A 17,260-nucleotide genomic window follows, 5' to 3' on the forward strand; every position below is an offset into this window, starting at 1 on the left:
AGCTACAGAGATATGAGAGCCATAGAATTGGAAACGATAGAACTGCCATTCCCTTTCATATCTACATTCTGGAGTGGTCTCCGGAGCTGGTACCATCTTACCATTAGGGATGGGTACCTTTCACATTTGAACCGATACCGGTACCGGTACCTGTGAATCGATACCGGTACCCAACGGTACCTTTTTTCGGTACTTTAGTCTCAAGAAATGTAATTTACCTACCTGAGTCGTGAAAAAGAATAATCCAAACTTCAAATAACTACAATTTCGACAGTTTTCGGCTTGCCATTGCTCCGACTGCTTTGTTGTTGAATCAAGTCAAATCCTAGGTAAGCATATATTGTGCGTGTGAACGTTGACATGAAAAGCAAAAAGTTAAAATTATAATTTTTTTTTCTTCCCCTGTATCTCACTTGATTCGATACTCTGTAGTACCGACGTGTTTCGGTTCGGTACCTCAAAAGTACCGAATTCGGTACCTCAAAAGTACCGAATTCGGTACCCATCCCTACTTACCATTGACCCTCCAAAGAATCCCAGCCAAAGCCCATAGATATAAAACAGTAGGTGCTTCACTATGATACCTAGTCTGTTGTCTGAGGTGTGTCATAATTCCCTGGTGGTTCACATTGGAGCCAATGATATCAAAGCTGATGCATCAGAGCTGATAAAAGAGGAGTTCAATAGATTAATGGACACTCAGTCTCTGGGAGACTGGTAAGACCATAGCCATCTCAGGGCCCCTACCCTGCCTATATCGTGGGGATATGAAATACAGTCGCCTTCACCAATTACATCTGTGGCTGAAGGAAAGCTGCTGGTTCTGGAACATTACCTACATAGATAACTTCACTCTTTTTTATGACAGATATGACCTCTTCAATAGAGATGGAGTACATTTAAACAGGTCTGGAGCCAAGCTTCTCTCTATGAATATTTCTGATACATTGCAAGCCCTCTTTTCATTTCTCCAAAAGTTTCAACACGATGCAGAGTAGAACTGCACCAAACAGAACCTCTTTCAACACGATGCAGAGTAGAACCGCACCAAACAGAACGTGCGTGTGTGTGTGTGTGTGTGTGTGTGTGTGTGTGTGTGTGTGTGGTGTGGTGTGGTGTGGTTGCGTGCGTGTGTGTGTGTGTGTACCAGGACACGTTGGCTCCAGTCTCCAGCCTGCAGCTCTTCTCCTCAGGGTCGATGATTTGGGGGCGGAGCTCCAGACTCACATTCATAACAACGACCGGACGAGACCTGAATCATAACAATAATAATAATAGTAATAAAAAGAATAATACAAATTGACATGCTAACCCTAATAATAATAGGTAATAATAATGTGAGAATTATTATGGCAGATTTAATTATACAACGTTTCTGAATATTAGAATCTGTTACATCTAGAATATTAGTGTCCATTATTAGTGACCTTGTCCTGAATAATACATTAACCAGGATATTAGCTAGTATCTGGAATATTAATGTACATATAAACACCTTATCCTGAATAACACCTTAACCAGGATATTAGCTAGTATCTATTAAGTTATTTTTACCTGTAAAGAATAGCTCTATCAGCTCCAAATGCCCCAACCAGTAGATCTGAAACACACACACACACACACACACACACACACACACACACACACACACACACACACACACACACACACACACACACACACACACACGTTGCAGAGACATGTCAGACTTAGATTAATTCATTCCCTAGCTCCTTATCCTAACCTTAACCAAGCATTTAAAATATTAAAGTGTACCTGGGTATTCATTGTAATCTATACAGTACCAGTATTTTCTCTCAGAGAGTATATGAAGTATAAAAAAAAAAAAGGCAAAGTAAACTCAGGAGGGAGGCTTCCTGTAACATTGTGTAAGATATTTGATCAACAATGTTGTATTTTGTTTAATTTTATTTTAAATGATGTAGGCTAATGATAATAATGTTTATGTATTATGTGCTGAGACCAAGGACCACAATGGAAATATGTCTGTGACCTAAAACTAAAAACCAAATTACAAACTAGTCAGACTACTGCTTGACCTGACTCCTAGAACCCACCTCACCCCTGCCCACTTTGACAACCTAGGATGGCTTAGGGTAGACGACAGAGTACAGCAACTTGCAATGGGCCTCATCTACAAGATACACTATACGACCAAGGTACCCATGTACATGTCAAAATACTTCCCAAAGGTCAGTGAATACCACGATCACAACACCAGAGGGAGCTCCACAAATCATGTTAAACCCAGATTCGGCTCAAACAAGGGACTAAACACATTTCGCAATTATGCCACATCAATGTGGAACGCCCTACCCAAAGCTGTAAAGGAATGTGAATCACTACCCACTTTCAAAAACACTCTCAAAGAACACCTACGGGAGACTGCAATTCGAAACTGGCCTAACAAATGTCCTAACCCAGTATGGCTTTGTCAGTATTCCAATGTACAGTGTACAGTGTACATTGTAGGAGTGGTTAGGGGGAAAGTGGGAAAAAAGGGGAGTTGACCAGGTAAGTCTCCATCTTGGAATTCATATGACATAATAATAAACACAAAGCACAAATACCATAATAAACTATGTCTATGGGGCAATACAGATACAATTTATCATCATAGGATTTGGCTCCTACAAATACCTTCCTAGCAAAGGTAAGGACTATATGACATCAATCGTACTTTGATCCTACAATGATTTCACATCGATCGCAACGACCATATTCCAAAACGTATGCCGTTGCTGACGATCAGAGGACGATCAGAGCATCACAAAATGCCCCCCCCCCCCCCTTTGATGCCTTCATGATGAAACATAATACCTATTATATACCTTTGATTTGGAAATAGTATCGTGTCCAGGCGAGCAACACAAATTACTTTCGCAAAATGCACATAGCGCTCCATAACTCAGCTTCCAGGAATTAGCCCGGATCACTCTTGAAACTATACAATATTCACCACGGGATAACACGCGAACGTATACATGAAACCATTTACAATTTTTTACATGTTGGACGAGAGATAGTGACTGTCAAATGAGCCATAGTATTGTCTCCATAGCTATAATATAGATATGCAAACATCGTGACGCACCGTGAAAATGCCTATCTTCTAAAGCGTGGCCCATTGACAGCAGGGATGGGGATACACGCTGGCCGTGAATGAGTTAATCACTTTAGGATGCATGATCTGCTGTAACATGCATTTTTTTTTATCCACTTTTTCTCCCCATTTTCTATTTTTCTCCCATCCCAATTTCATATTTTCCAATTCTTCCCTCCCCTGTCTTGAACGTTGCTCGACTATGCCTCCCACTGGTCGGCTGTAGTGAGGATAGAAGCCTTGCATCACGTGTCCCCTCCGGTACACGAGGAGGCAGCCTGTCGCATCTTTTCACAGCAGCAGCTTGAACTCTCAGTGGCGAGGAGTAACGTGTGGGAGGCTCACGCTGCCCCCGATACTTCCAGTTTCCGCCGCACCGGCGTCACCCAACCGACCTGTAGGAGTCGCTGTCCACAACGTCCAATCCCCACCCACCGGCTTTCCCGCGTCTCTACAATTCGTAGCCGCATTTCTGCAGACCCCTCTCTGATTGGTTGAGCGAAGCCCCTCTCTGATTGGAAATGTACTACCAGATTCGCGTATAACGTTATTTCGCGTGACTTCGTGGTTTATTCATAAAGTTTTTTTTTTTTATCCACTTTTTCTCCCATTTTCTATATTTTCTCCCGTCCCAATTTCGTATCATCCAATTCAACCCTCCCCTGTCACGAACGACGTTTCTTGCCTCCCACAAGCTGGCTGCAATGTGGACTAAGTCATACATAGCACAAGTCCCCTCCGGTACTTGAGGTAACAGCAGTCGCATCTTTTCACCTGCGCAGCTCGATCTCTCAGTGGCGAGGAGTAACGCGTGGGAGGCTCACGCTGCCCCAGACACTTCCTGATTCTACTGCGCAGGCGCACCAACCGACCTGTAGGAGTCGCTGTCCACAACGCCCGATCCCCACCCATCAGTTTCCCACCCTCTAATACGGCCAATGTGTATTAGTATGAACGACCAGCTAAACTGAAAGCAATGTGGAGCGCTGGGCTCGAACAGGCGAGCCCAGCGTCTCTGCATTCGTGGCGAAAGCCTTACCCACTACGCCACGTAGCCACCCACACGGTTTATTCATAACGTTATGCACATTTCACAACACAGCCAGCTGTCAGAAACTGTACATTGTAACGTTGTTATTTCGCGGCCTGCCCATTTGATGTTCCCAAATCATATTCAGAAAGTATCACAGAGACTTCTATTGACCAAGGAATTAGTTATTATTAGTAAGACACAACATTTCCGTAGCAATTGACCACCAGACTCTTTCTCTTAAGGCATTAACTGGGTTAATTAATATAAATGTTATATTGTAACTGTCTAGTTACACATTGGTTCCGAAACATGTATGTTCCAGGCTGCAATTAAAACGTTGAATCTGAGAGAGCCAAACCAATTACATAATCCTATCCAACATATGTGTAAAGGCACACACAACATATTCCAGTTAACGGTATATTTTTTTTAATGATTCGTTATGGCGTAATCAATACTTCCATGCGTATAAATTGCGTTCGCGACCTCCATGTTTTGGGGCTATTCATCAGAAAACTCGGATCCGGGATTCGGCTCCCATCCGTCGGGCAACAACTGTGGGTTTTCAGCCTCTCTCTCTGGAGCTTAACGGAGTTACACTCTCCCAGTGCGAATCTGCGCGGCCAGGCTGGCTGCCGGCAGGCTGCCCATGCGTCGGAGGAAAGCATGTGACATTGTGACAGTCTCCGGCCTCTTGGACCAACAGTAGGGGAAAGTGCGCAACAACCAGGAAGGGTGGGATGGGTGAAAAATCGAAAAGAAAAGAAGAAGGGGGAAAAAGATAATCCAAAAAAAAAAAAAAAAGTATTTAAAGTGTACCTGGGTATCCGTTGTCGTCTATGTCAGTCCTTCCTCTCAGAGAGTAACCGAAGCTGGGGGCCATGTAGCTGGAAGCCCATTTACCCTCCAGCACCTGAAAAAACAGAGTAATACATCAGACCAGCAATACGTCATCCGCACTGAATTATGATCACCAGGCCTCTTTTTGGGGGAAAACCACTGAAGGAATAAACAGGGATTAGACAGTGTTTGATCCTAAACTACAACTTTAGGACAAAACACAGGAATATAAGACCATCAAGGCACAGAAATGCAGTAGTCATTACCTCTTAGTTTTAAGTCACTTGGAGATTCATGATATTAACCTCTTAACTCTTTGCCCGCCAAACCCGAGAAAAGTCGTGTTTCATCGCCAACCGTTGAGCGCCAAACCCGACTTTTCTCGGGTTTCGATCCTTTGATATTTTTCCTTTGATCCCCGTTCTAAACACTCGCTCAGCGCTGCCTGGGTCTCCCTGGCACAGCTGTCTACGTTGGAATTGCAATGGCAATTGAATCACGCCAGGTGGCAGTATCGCCTACCTTTTGAACTGGGGATATCAGTTGTCTTCCAGTGCTGAGTTACCTCCGGCTGCTTCCGCCTCAGAGTGGATCAGGACCAGTGTTGGGCAAGTTACTTTTAAAAAGTAACTAGTTACAGTTACTAGTTACTTCTTCCAAAAAGTAACTAAATTACTTACTCAGTTACAAATTATAACTAGTTACTTCAGAAAGTAACTATTGCGTTACTTTCAAGTAATTTTTTTACATAAACAACATACACAAATCTAAACTATTTTAATGTTGCTGTGGGACAAAGTGAGATTAGCCTCCAATCAAATGCCATGTATGTAGATATTATAATTACTATGTTTATATAGTGGATCATACAAATACAAACACAATAGATGTTTTGGAACTTTTGATATGTACAGTATTGCCCCTCAACAGGCCACAACTGGGCAACATTAAATTATGCTTGTTAAGCACTATACCAAAAATAAATAACAAATATATACTGATTGATTGAACATTTTAATTAACAGATTACAGAATGGGTACAGTACAGTAGGGGTGGACGGTATAAACGGTATACGGTATAAACGGTATGAATTTGCTCTACGGTATGGATTTTGACTATACCGTGTAACCGGTAGTGCAGCTCTAAAATAGCAATGACGTCATGTAACCACAGCGCGACTATTTCACTCGCATTTGCCCCTAAAAATAGATAGAATTAGTCATAGATAATAGATATGTGCGAACTGGAAAAAGTTATTTAGGAGGCTTCGCGCAGTGGGCGTGCCAGCCCCTACCGCACGCATGTAAACACGGGTCTAGTAGTCTAGTGGGACGGGACACGGGAGCTGTCGGGAGGACGGCGGCGTCTCCCTGAGCTAACGTTAGCTTAGCTACCGTTACAAAATGACCCAGTCAACTATTCACTTTTAGTTTAATACATGATGGGGCATTGTCTAACCGAACGGTATCTAGTCGGCCAGCTACCGATAGCTCCTGACATCAACAAACGCTCCACAAAGTCTAGTACTAGAGACGTGTGTGCTACCTGTTAGCTCACGTTAACGCAAGTTAGTTCACCGTTCAAAACGAAATGTCCCATTGAACTAAATAATTCACTGAGGCGTTGTATTAACGTTAACGCTATGCAAGCTGCTTTTCACTGTCGCTCCGTGTTTTTCTACCTATCGCTACCTTAATGATTTATTATAGCCCTTTCAACTCTAAATACTCTGTATGTTAACTCCCAGTTCCTATGGTACTTCTCCAGAACTGTGAATTTATTTATTTAGATTTATGACCGCAGTACTTCACCGAAAGGACGAGTAGCGAGATCTCTCCGTGGGAGGACCGGCGAGATGAAGAAGTCTCCGTCTTATCAGCTACACACAAAGGACTATGTCGGGCACTGCTGAAGTCGAGGATATTTATGAAAGGCGAGAATACTTCATACTTCATTTTGAGTTTTAACGAGACGGAAGACGACAGTGGTTTTGGTTGTCTGAGTAATAGCACAGCTCCAGGGCAACGGAACTCCCCGTGTAGGAGAGAGCGACGGAAGCTGCCCCGTTTAGGAGAGAGCGACAGACAGCTCTCCTGTATGATATCTCATAAAGACCCCGGTTGTGAAGTGAGTGACCCACCATCACCACCACCACCACCACCACCACCATCACCACCACCACCACCATCACCACCATCATCATCATCACCACCACCACCAGCTAAGTACCTAGCTTAGCTTCAGTTTAGCCTAACCTGAAAAGACAGGAAATAAGGGAATATGCCGGGACTCGGCTCTCCCACAGAATGTACTAATTGCTTGAAGATGAGTATTAAGATTGTAGAGCTGGAGACTCGGGTTTCTACCCTGTACCAAATACAGCAGAGTGAGCAATTCCTTGACTCTATGTTTGAAGCTACTACAAATATAGCCAACAATGCCATGATTGAAACCTGGCCTATGCTAGTAGCTACAGAACAGCACCACCCAAAAGACGGTCCTTGGCACAACCAAGGAGCTAGACCAAAGCAGTGGATCACCGTCAAGGAAAAAAGGAGAAAAAAACGAACCAGGACCTCACCCCCGGTACCGCCAGGAAATAGTTTCAACCTACTCTCAGAAACATGCATATCAACACCCAAAGCAAAGAGACATAGAAGCGTGGCTAACAACGCTAACGAAGCAAACAGCGGGCGAAAACGGAGCTCACGCTAACGATGCTAATAGCAAGAATACCGGAGCTCACGCTAACACTAGCGAAGCAAACAGCTGGCATGCCGGAGCTCACGCTAATGCTAGCGAAGCTAACAGCCGGCACATCGGAGCACACGCTAACGACGAGACGACGAGGAAAACAGAGCCACTAGCGACACGGCTAGCAAACACGACCCAAACCAAGCGAACGGCTAACAGCGAAGAGACTATCATGCGCCGAGAACGTCGCGGTAGCCAACGCCGAAGGTACGGGACCAGCGTTAACATGCCGGCTATTGAGAAGGCTAACGAGGCTTCACCAAGGCCACAGGACTGTGGAAAGAACCGGCAGACTAGGCCTAGCCCAAAAACAAACGGCCCCAAAACTGTTGGAAAGAAAAATACTAACCTCACACAGAAAATAGACTGTATACTGATTGGAGATTCCACAACAAGGTATGTGGAGATGGCAAACACAGAAAATATCTGTCTAGACAATACATCTGTCAAAGAGCTGGCCGAAAAACTTCCAACACTAATCAGACCGGGAATAACAAAAATTGTCATTCACTCTGGATCGTTTGACATCCTGCGAAAGAAGACTGGCACAGAGACTTTGAAAGACGATTTCACACGTTTAATGAACACACTAGACAAACATCAGTCTGTGTACACAAACACTGATGTGTCCATCAGTGGACCAATTGCATGCTTTCGCACAGGACAGGAAGCATTCAGTCGACTCCTAAATTTTAATTCATGGTTAGGGGCTGCATGTCTTGTACACGGCCTGAAATTCATTGACAACTTCAATGTTTTCTGGAATAACCCAGAACGTTTTCAAAGAAATGGCTTCTTCCCAAATCGCTTAGGTTCAAAGCTCCTATCAGCAAACATGCGTCATGCCTTGATGGCCTCCAATAATATTAAGCTCATACCAGCATGAGAGATAGTCATGAAGGACACAATCTCACCACGGATTACAGCAGCACAAGACGTCCCCCCCCCCCCCCCCCCCCCATATCACACAAGGCCATCTCGTCTGATCAAATGTCCCCGAAAGCACAGTACAGTCAGTACGGTGCAGAATAGCACAATTGCCATGCCATCTCTCAAAACATACAAGTAATCCTAACCAGCCAATGGCATGGTGAAAAATATACACCATCAATGCGTTTACCTGCTATTAACCTCAGGGCCATCACGGTCAAGCCAAAGCAGACCTCCTCTAAAGAAGTCCAACAAATAAAATTAGCTTTCCTAAATGTCAGATCACTGAATAATAAAACTTTCTTAGTAAATGATCTGATTAAAGAAAATAACTTAGATTGCATCTGCCTAGTAGAGACATGGCTAAATAATGACACAGCTACATCAATAATGATAGAAGCTTGTCCACCAGACTATAACTTTTTTCAAATACCCAGAAAAAATAAAAGGGGCGGAGGAGTTGCAGCAATCTTCTCCTCAAAACTCTTGTTTAGAATCACAGAACTAGGCGAGTTCATGTCAATGGAATATCTTGCCATTGAACTAAAAACAGAATCAACTATTATTGTCACAATATACCGCCCGCCTAGACACTCACCAGTATTTATACAGGAGCTCTCTGAACTGATCTCACTATGTGTTACCGGATATGATAAGGTGATCCTAAATGGAGACCTGAACATCCATTTTAATAAGAAAACAGACTCCAAAACTATGGAACTAAAAAATCTACTGGATAGCTTTGACCTAATACAGCATATAACAAATGCAACTCACCGGCTTGGGAATACACTAGACTTAGTTATAACAACAACTGGGCTAAGCATAACAAATATCTCAATAACTGAATTACCTCTCTCCGACCATCACTGTATATTTTTTGATACTCAAATAACCCTTACTAAAACAAAAAAATAAATCATAGTTAAAAAGAGGCTCCTAAACGACAAAGCTGAATCAAAGTTCATTGATCTTATCAGACTACATGAACCACACAATCATGACAGCTCTCTAAATGAAATGGTAGAAAATCTCAATGATGCAATGTCATCTATATTAAATTCTGTCACCCCATTAAAAACGAAAAAGAAGAAAACTAGAGCCTCGCCCTGGTTAAACTATAATACGGTCAACGAAGAAAAAAGGAAATGTCGTGCAGCGGAGCGAAAATGGAGAAAAACAAAAACCACCATATGCTGTGATATATACAAAGATGCTTTAACTGCTTATAATAAAACCATCCGCTTAGCAAGGAAAGATTACTTCTCTGAAATCATTACAGAAAATGCTGGAAACTCCAGAATCCTCTTTTCCACTATTAATGTACTACTCAACACTGCCCCTACACCTCCTCAGTCATCAACGGTTAAGTGTGAAGAACTTGCACTATTCTTTAACAACAAAATAACCTTGATCAGGGCCAGCATTACTCATGATGGAAATAAAGTTGATTGCGGCAAACCGTGCAATGTAACCATGAGAAGTTTCACATGCATCACATTAGATGTACTCTGCAAAACTGTCTCAGAATGTAACTCCTCCACCTCAGACATTGACCGTATACCTACAGCTTTCTTCAAACGGGTATTTAATAGTGTTTCAAGCCCTGTGCTAGATATCATAAACACTTCCCTTAGGACTGGTATTTTCCCGGATGCCTTTAAAACAGCAGTTGTAAAGCCATTACTAAAAAAACCTAACTTGGATAGTAATGAAATGGCAAATTATCGTCCAATATCCAACCTACCATTCATTAGTAAAGTACTTGAAAAGATAGTTTCAGTTCAAATAAATTCCTTTCTTGAAGAAAACAACATCTTAGAAGAATTTCAGTCAGGATTCAGAAAATATCATAGCACTGAAACTGCCCTCACCAAAATAATCAGTGACCTCAGACTAAACTCTGACGAGAATAAGATCTCCATCCTTATCCTGTTAGATCTCAGTGCAGCATTTGATACAATCGATCACGATATTCTAATCGATCGTCTTGAAAACCATGTCGGTTTCTCAGACCATGTGCTAGGCTGGTTTAAAACATACATCAGAGGGAGGAAATTCTATGTTAAACTAGGAGATCACATGTCTGATATATACGACAACAACTATGGAGTTGCACAAGGGAGTTGCTTAGGTCCTTCTCCCTTTACATGTTACCGCTGGGTGATATCATCAGAGAACATAATGTAGATTTCCATAGCTATGCGGATGATACACAACTGTACATATCTGCTGAACCAAATGATACAGCGATTAGCTCCATTACAGACTACTTACTGGCAATAAATAAATGGATGAGTAAGAACTTCCTGAAACTAAACGAGAACAAAACTGAAATTCTAATTATCGGCTCCAAAACTAAAAAAGAAACATTAATAAAGAACCTGGGGGGACTAACCCCTTGGATCAAATCTGAGGTCACTAGTCTTGGGGTTGTCATAGATTCAGAACTGAACTTCAATTCTCATATTAGCAAAGTGACGAAAACATCGTTCTTCCATCTCAGAAATATAGCAAAAGTACGACCATTTATTAATCAGAACGATGCTGAGAAGCTAATTCATGCATTCATATCTAGCCGGTTAGACTACTGTAATGCACTTTTCACAGGTCTCCCTAAGAAAACCACAGAGAGGCTTCAGCTAATCCAAAACTCTGCAGCCCGACTGCTAACTAGAACCAAAAGGAGAGAGCACATTAGTCCAGTCTTAGCCGCTTTACACTGGCTTCCTGTAACATTTAGAATTGACTTTAAGGTCCTTCTCCTTACATACAAAGCTCTAAATGGACAGGGACCTAGCTACATCGCCAACACTCTAATAAATTACACACCAGCAAGAACACTGCGATCATCAGCTGCTGGACTACTAGAGGCTCCCAGAAGCAGTCAAAAGAGGATCGGTAATGCAGCCTTTATCAACTATGCCCCAAAACTATGGAACAAACTACCCCAAAACATCAGGGAAGCCAACTCGCTAGACCTCTTTAAAAGACAGCTTAAAACCTATCTCTTTGCTCAGGCATTTCACTGATAGATATCTGCTACCACCTAGTGGCAAGAGGAAACATCAGGGATATCCTGACACAACTTGTATTTATTCTTACCCTGCCTACTCTTTTACACTGCCTATCAAATTCATGTGTCGGTTATTGCACTTTTTACTTCTTACTGATGACTATTTTTAAACTGAATCATTTTAAACGATTCTTATTATTTGCTATGCTCGCTCATGCCTGTATTTTTTATGTCCGTCGGTTATTGCACTTTTTAATTACTGAATAGAGAGCCTATTAGGATGCTAGATCCTAATGTGAAACACTATGCTTATGGCAGATCAATCAGCATGGATTGTCTGTAAACTTTAATACATGGCAGTTTGGTTTGTTAGAACAGACTGTAATCTTATGCTTATGGCAGATCAATCAGCATGGATTGTCTGTAAACTTTAATACATGGCAGTTTGGTTTGTTAGAACAGACTGTAATCTTCACTTGCTTATGGCAGATCAATCAGCATGGATTGTCTGTAAACTTTTCACTTGCTTATGGCAGATCAATCAGCATGGATTGTCTGTAAACTTTCACTTGCTTATGGCAGATCAATCAGCATGGATTGTCTGTAAACTTTATGCATTGTTGTCACTTGCCATATCTTGCTATGCTCGCTCATGCCTGTATTTTTTATGTCCGTTCTATTTTATAATTTTTATTTTATTTTATCTTATTTTTATTTTACTATTTTTAAACTGAATCATTTTAAACTATTTTTACTATTTGTGTTACTGAAAACTGTAAGCGGAGAGCCTATTGGGATGCTAGATCCTAATGTGAAACACTGTGATTCTACCTGTCTATCTTTTTATGCTCGCTTATGCCTGTATTTTTTACTGTTGTGAAGCACTTTGAACTGCAACCTCTGTATGAAAAGTGCTATACAAATAAAGTTATTATTATTATATATCCGGCTACAGATAGCTCCTGATATCAATGTCTTATAACACTGATTCGATGCGTATTCGAGCTGAGGGCTTGCTAACGTTATACCAATACAATAGGGTCCAGGTGCAGCGCCGGAGAATCCTGGCCGTAGCTCTGCTCGAGGCTACTCGAGTATAGGTCCAGGTGCAGCTCCGGAGAATCCTGGCCGTAGCTGGAGGCTACTAGAGTAGACAGACAGTGGAGCTTGTTGCGTGGTGGCGATGTCTCGCAGATAATACAAGTACAAGTCTAATTATATAATATATATATTTTATAAAAAAAAAATATATATATATATATAAAAAAAAAAAAATTATCAAAAACGATGATACCGTGATATATACCGTTACCGTCTATGCTTCAAATTATACCGTGATATAAATTTTAAACCATACCGTCCACCCCTACAGTACAGTACAGCTCAATACACACAATTGTTAAGGGGATGCAGACCAGAGAAAGACTTTCGTCTTGTTTACATCAGGGTCCCCCATTTTCAATTCATGACATTTATGACATACACAACATACAGATATAATAATCTAATCTAATCATCTAAACTAATCTAATCATGACATTTAATACATGCATGGCATACAGATATGTATATCTCTGAGTCTGAGCACCTGAAGACTGTGCTATTAAACCAGGAAGGGCAGCACTATGTTGATAAGGCTGTAGCCTCCACTACTGTGTAGTGCCCTGCGCTGCAACACAACTAACAGAAGAGTGAACAAAAAACGCTCATGGACTGCTCGCTTGTGTTGTTCGTTGGATTCGTTTTGGATTATTTGGGCTCGCCAAACCAACTATCAAAACGTACACGGACCCGCGGTCTCACGTTGACTGAGTCGCTTGTGTTGTGTCGCTGTGTGTCAGACTCTGGAGGCACCCGCCCACCTCTACCTCTACCTCTGATTGGCTTACCATGACATTTTACTCAACCTCAGCCAATCGCACGCTGCCCACTTTAACCAAGGAAGGACAGAATGCCTCTCAGAGCAGAGATCTGTCTGATGAAAAAAAAAGCTTCAATCATAGTAACGCGCTGCATTTTTTGGCAGTAACGGTAACGGCATTATTAAGATTGGAAGAGTAATCCGTTAGATTACTCGTTACTGAAAAAACGAACGCCATTAGTAACGCCGTTATTTATAGCGCCGTTACTCCCATCACTGATCAGGACATAGCAATCGGCAGGAGATTTTGTGCCTCAGACCTATTCTTTCCCGTATGGTAGCCATGCCCAATATACACGAGTAATTGCGATCGCAATAGGACGACTGGGATTTATTCATTTTGGAGTACCTTCTGACTGAGGTAAGGTGTATCTTAGGTAACCTGCTGGTATTTTTTTAACCTAAAACATGCTTCTGTGTCATATTTTACCGGACCTAAAACATGCTTTTGGTAACTATCGCAGTTTCGAGTTAAAACGACCCCCCCCCCCCCCTAGATGATTTTGTGAAGACACGTATGTATATGGTATATACCTTTGATTTGGAAGTATTTGGAGTTTCAGGCGGGCAACCCAAACGATTTGGGCATAATGCATATAACGCGTCATATCTCGCGATCTATGAAAAAATACTGGATTATTTTGGAAAGGGGCGATGTTTAGCATGGAATAGCGCACAAACTACAGTATGTAGAAATTAACTGGTTAGTCAGTGATGGACTATGAACAATGCCTGTCAAATGAGCCATACTTTTGTCTCCATAGCTATAATACAGAACACACGATGGGTCCGCAAACATCGCTAAAATGGTCAATAACGCTGGCGCTATTGAGTAGAGATGGGAAAACAGCATGGCGTCAATGAGTTGCACCAGGTCGTATACGTGGGCGGCACTATAAATTACAGAATTAAAGATCTATTTGTTGCCGTTCGAACGCCACCTCACTCGACCAAATCTGTGCCTCGGTTCTCGAGTTACATGAAGATATGTCAGGCGAGCATCTTTTTACGTTCGTGCGTCAGATGACCACCCCGGACTCCCGACGCTCCAGAACTGCCAATCATCCGCTGATGGCCAATGATACCACACGTGGGGGGGGGGGGGGAGGTGCGAATACGGGATCTAGGTGAAAGTTGACGAGCGAAAACCAGAAGTGAAAAACATTTCAAATGAATGGCCGTGGATGAGGAAATGGAATTCTGGAGAGTTTATTTTTTTTTGGCACACAGTTTACCCGGATCTCTCCCAATTTCTGAACAGATTTTTATAAGATTTGGACCTGTACTACATAAGACTTCAGGCTATGGATCCGTGGTGTTTTTTGGGGGATATTGTAACCACTACAGAAAAATGTGAGTACACAAGTTCAAGTTCAACTTAAGTTCAGACCTCTGTTACTCTATTTCATTAGCACTAAAAGTGATTTTCCTTTTTTGCATTAGTAACTTCAGAATGTTATCTTTCAAAAGAGACCAGGCTCATGCATGTGCTATAAGTATAACATATAAAGATAAGCTTTGCAAAAGAAGTATGCAGTCCTCAAGTTCAAGTCAAATGGTAAATGGCTGCATTTATATAGCGCTTTTATCCAAAGCGCTTTATAATTTGTTCCTCACATTTTACCCATTCACTCACACATTCACACACCGATGGCAGAGGCAACCATGCAAGGTGCCAACCTGCACATCGGGAGCAATTAGGGGTTAAGTGTCTTGCTCAAGGACACTTCGACATGCTGCCCGGGAATCGAACCTCCGGATTCCCAGACGACTGCTCTACCTCCTGAGCCACTGTCACCGCCCCAAAAAATTGCCACTTTTCTGGGTGCCTGTTAACCTCTTCCGCCCGTGCCATCCGGGGGCGAACCGCAAATGACATCACGTCATAAATCAAGCTCTACAGACTGTCTGACAAAATAATCAAACATATTCAAGTATAAACATCATAACCATATATCCAGAGCTTTCAATGAGCGTTGGAATTTTTCAAAAATACACTTCCCAGGGCGGCTGAGTGGCGCAGTGGGCAAGGCGCTCGCCACTAACGCAGGATATGCTGGTATCGAGCCCAGCTCCTTTGTTTCATCACAATTTAAGCAAGCCTAGTAATAAGACACAATATTTCTGACACTGGGAATACATTCACGGAGGTCCATAGATGTCCCTAGATACCAAGAACATGCATATTTATGGACCTTGTAGAAGTGGAGCAATATTCCATTTACTTAGGTATGTATTTTAGGCGGATTTTCAGAAAATAGGGCTCCGGGCTTAAGAGGTTAAGAGGTTAAATGCCCATCTAGAGAAATTAGTTAAGGCGAGACACTGCAGGTGAATAGTCAAATATACTTTTTTTGTTGATTTTGAGATTTTGTTATATTTTGCTTCCTAAACATGTCTTCTATGAAACTAGTGACAATAAAACGTCAATAACACACATTTAGTTGTTTATTTTACATCATTTTGCCTTATTGCATCCATAAATGTGCACATATTTAATGGGGAAGTGCCTCATTTGCATATATAAACATACATTTCAGAAAACTTGCAATATATTTTTTCTTAGTTTATATGTACATAACAAATTGGGAAAGTTTCATAGTGATATCTATTCAAATATTTTTTGCCTATTAGGGGGTACTACACTGTACTACACTGTTTGTAGCCTGTGTGTAGTTCTGTTCAGTTCAATAACATCATTATTATTATTATTATTATTATTCAGTTATCAGGCATGTGTTTAGGTTGTCTATTACTAATGGTTTGATTAGGTATTGTGTTTGTAAATATCTGTTTAAAAAAAAAAAGTATGGCATTTTACAATACAGAACTTTGAAGGCGTTTTCCCGAAAATGAGTTTTAAGAGTTTTTCCTCATACTCTGAGCCAGAAATCTCCACTTCAGTAGCACACACATACAGCAAACCTTCCAGTTCTATTCATATCTATGTTCTGAAGGTATTTACAGAAGGGTTTGTTGATATCGCATTCATACCCTGATTTATATCACATTGTATTCCTAAAAACATGGCGAAATATGGAATTTTACCATAAAAATGGACTGCATGGAGTATTTTCTGATTTATGGAGTGATAAAAAGAGATATCCAAAATCCCCTCTGTAATAACCTTTGGCTCTAATATGTCAACAAAATGAAACTATAATTTTGAAAATGGCTTTATCCAATGTTCAGATTTCTGTCCTGGAACTATATGCAAATTAGTGCATAATTAAGTAGATCATGCCTAATTTGCATATTTAAACATACAATTTCAGAAAACTTGTAATACAAAAAAGTCTTGTCTTAATATAAGTAATCAACTGGGGAAGTTTCATTGTGATATCTATTAGTTAATTTTTTTACCCTATTCACCTGCAGTGTCTCCCCTTAATATAGTGCAGCCGGATGGCAAAATACCATAGAGACCGAAGGCGCCTGTAAACAGATCAAACCTAACAATGGTGTGAACAAGAACAGTATCTGCGTTTCCCTCAAAAGTAGGTGTGGCCGGAAGAAAACCCAAAGCATCTGGATTTGCTGGTCTAATGTATGATGATAGATCGATGGATGAAACGAATGGAGGAAAGGATAGATAGATAGAGGGATGAATGGATATATACTTTTAACTGTCATGGTAATAA

At 41.4% G+C, this 17,260-nt stretch overlaps 1 protein-coding gene across 1 annotated transcript in view; it reads right to left on the bottom strand.

Moving 5' to 3' along the window:
- The window catches only part of LOC311234062 (integrin alpha-V-like), a 128,343-nt gene that overhangs the window by 60,239 nt on the left and 50,844 nt on the right, over positions 1-17,260 (bottom strand). The window contains exons 15-17 of the mRNA XM_084321157.1: positions 4,977-5,070; positions 1,555-1,600; positions 1,148-1,252 (exon numbers count right to left, since the gene is read on the bottom strand). Coding sequence (XP_084177283.1) covers positions 1,148-1,252; positions 1,555-1,600; positions 4,977-5,070 — 245 coding nt within the window. The remainder of the gene's footprint in view (positions 1-1,147; positions 1,253-1,554; positions 1,601-4,976; positions 5,071-17,260) is intronic.

The sequence above is a fragment of the Notolepis coatsorum genome (genome assembly GCF_963971535.1).
Source record: "Notolepis coatsorum genome assembly, chromosome: 9".
Classification (NCBI taxonomy): Eukaryota; Metazoa; Chordata; class Actinopteri; order Aulopiformes; family Paralepididae; genus Notolepis; species Notolepis coatsorum.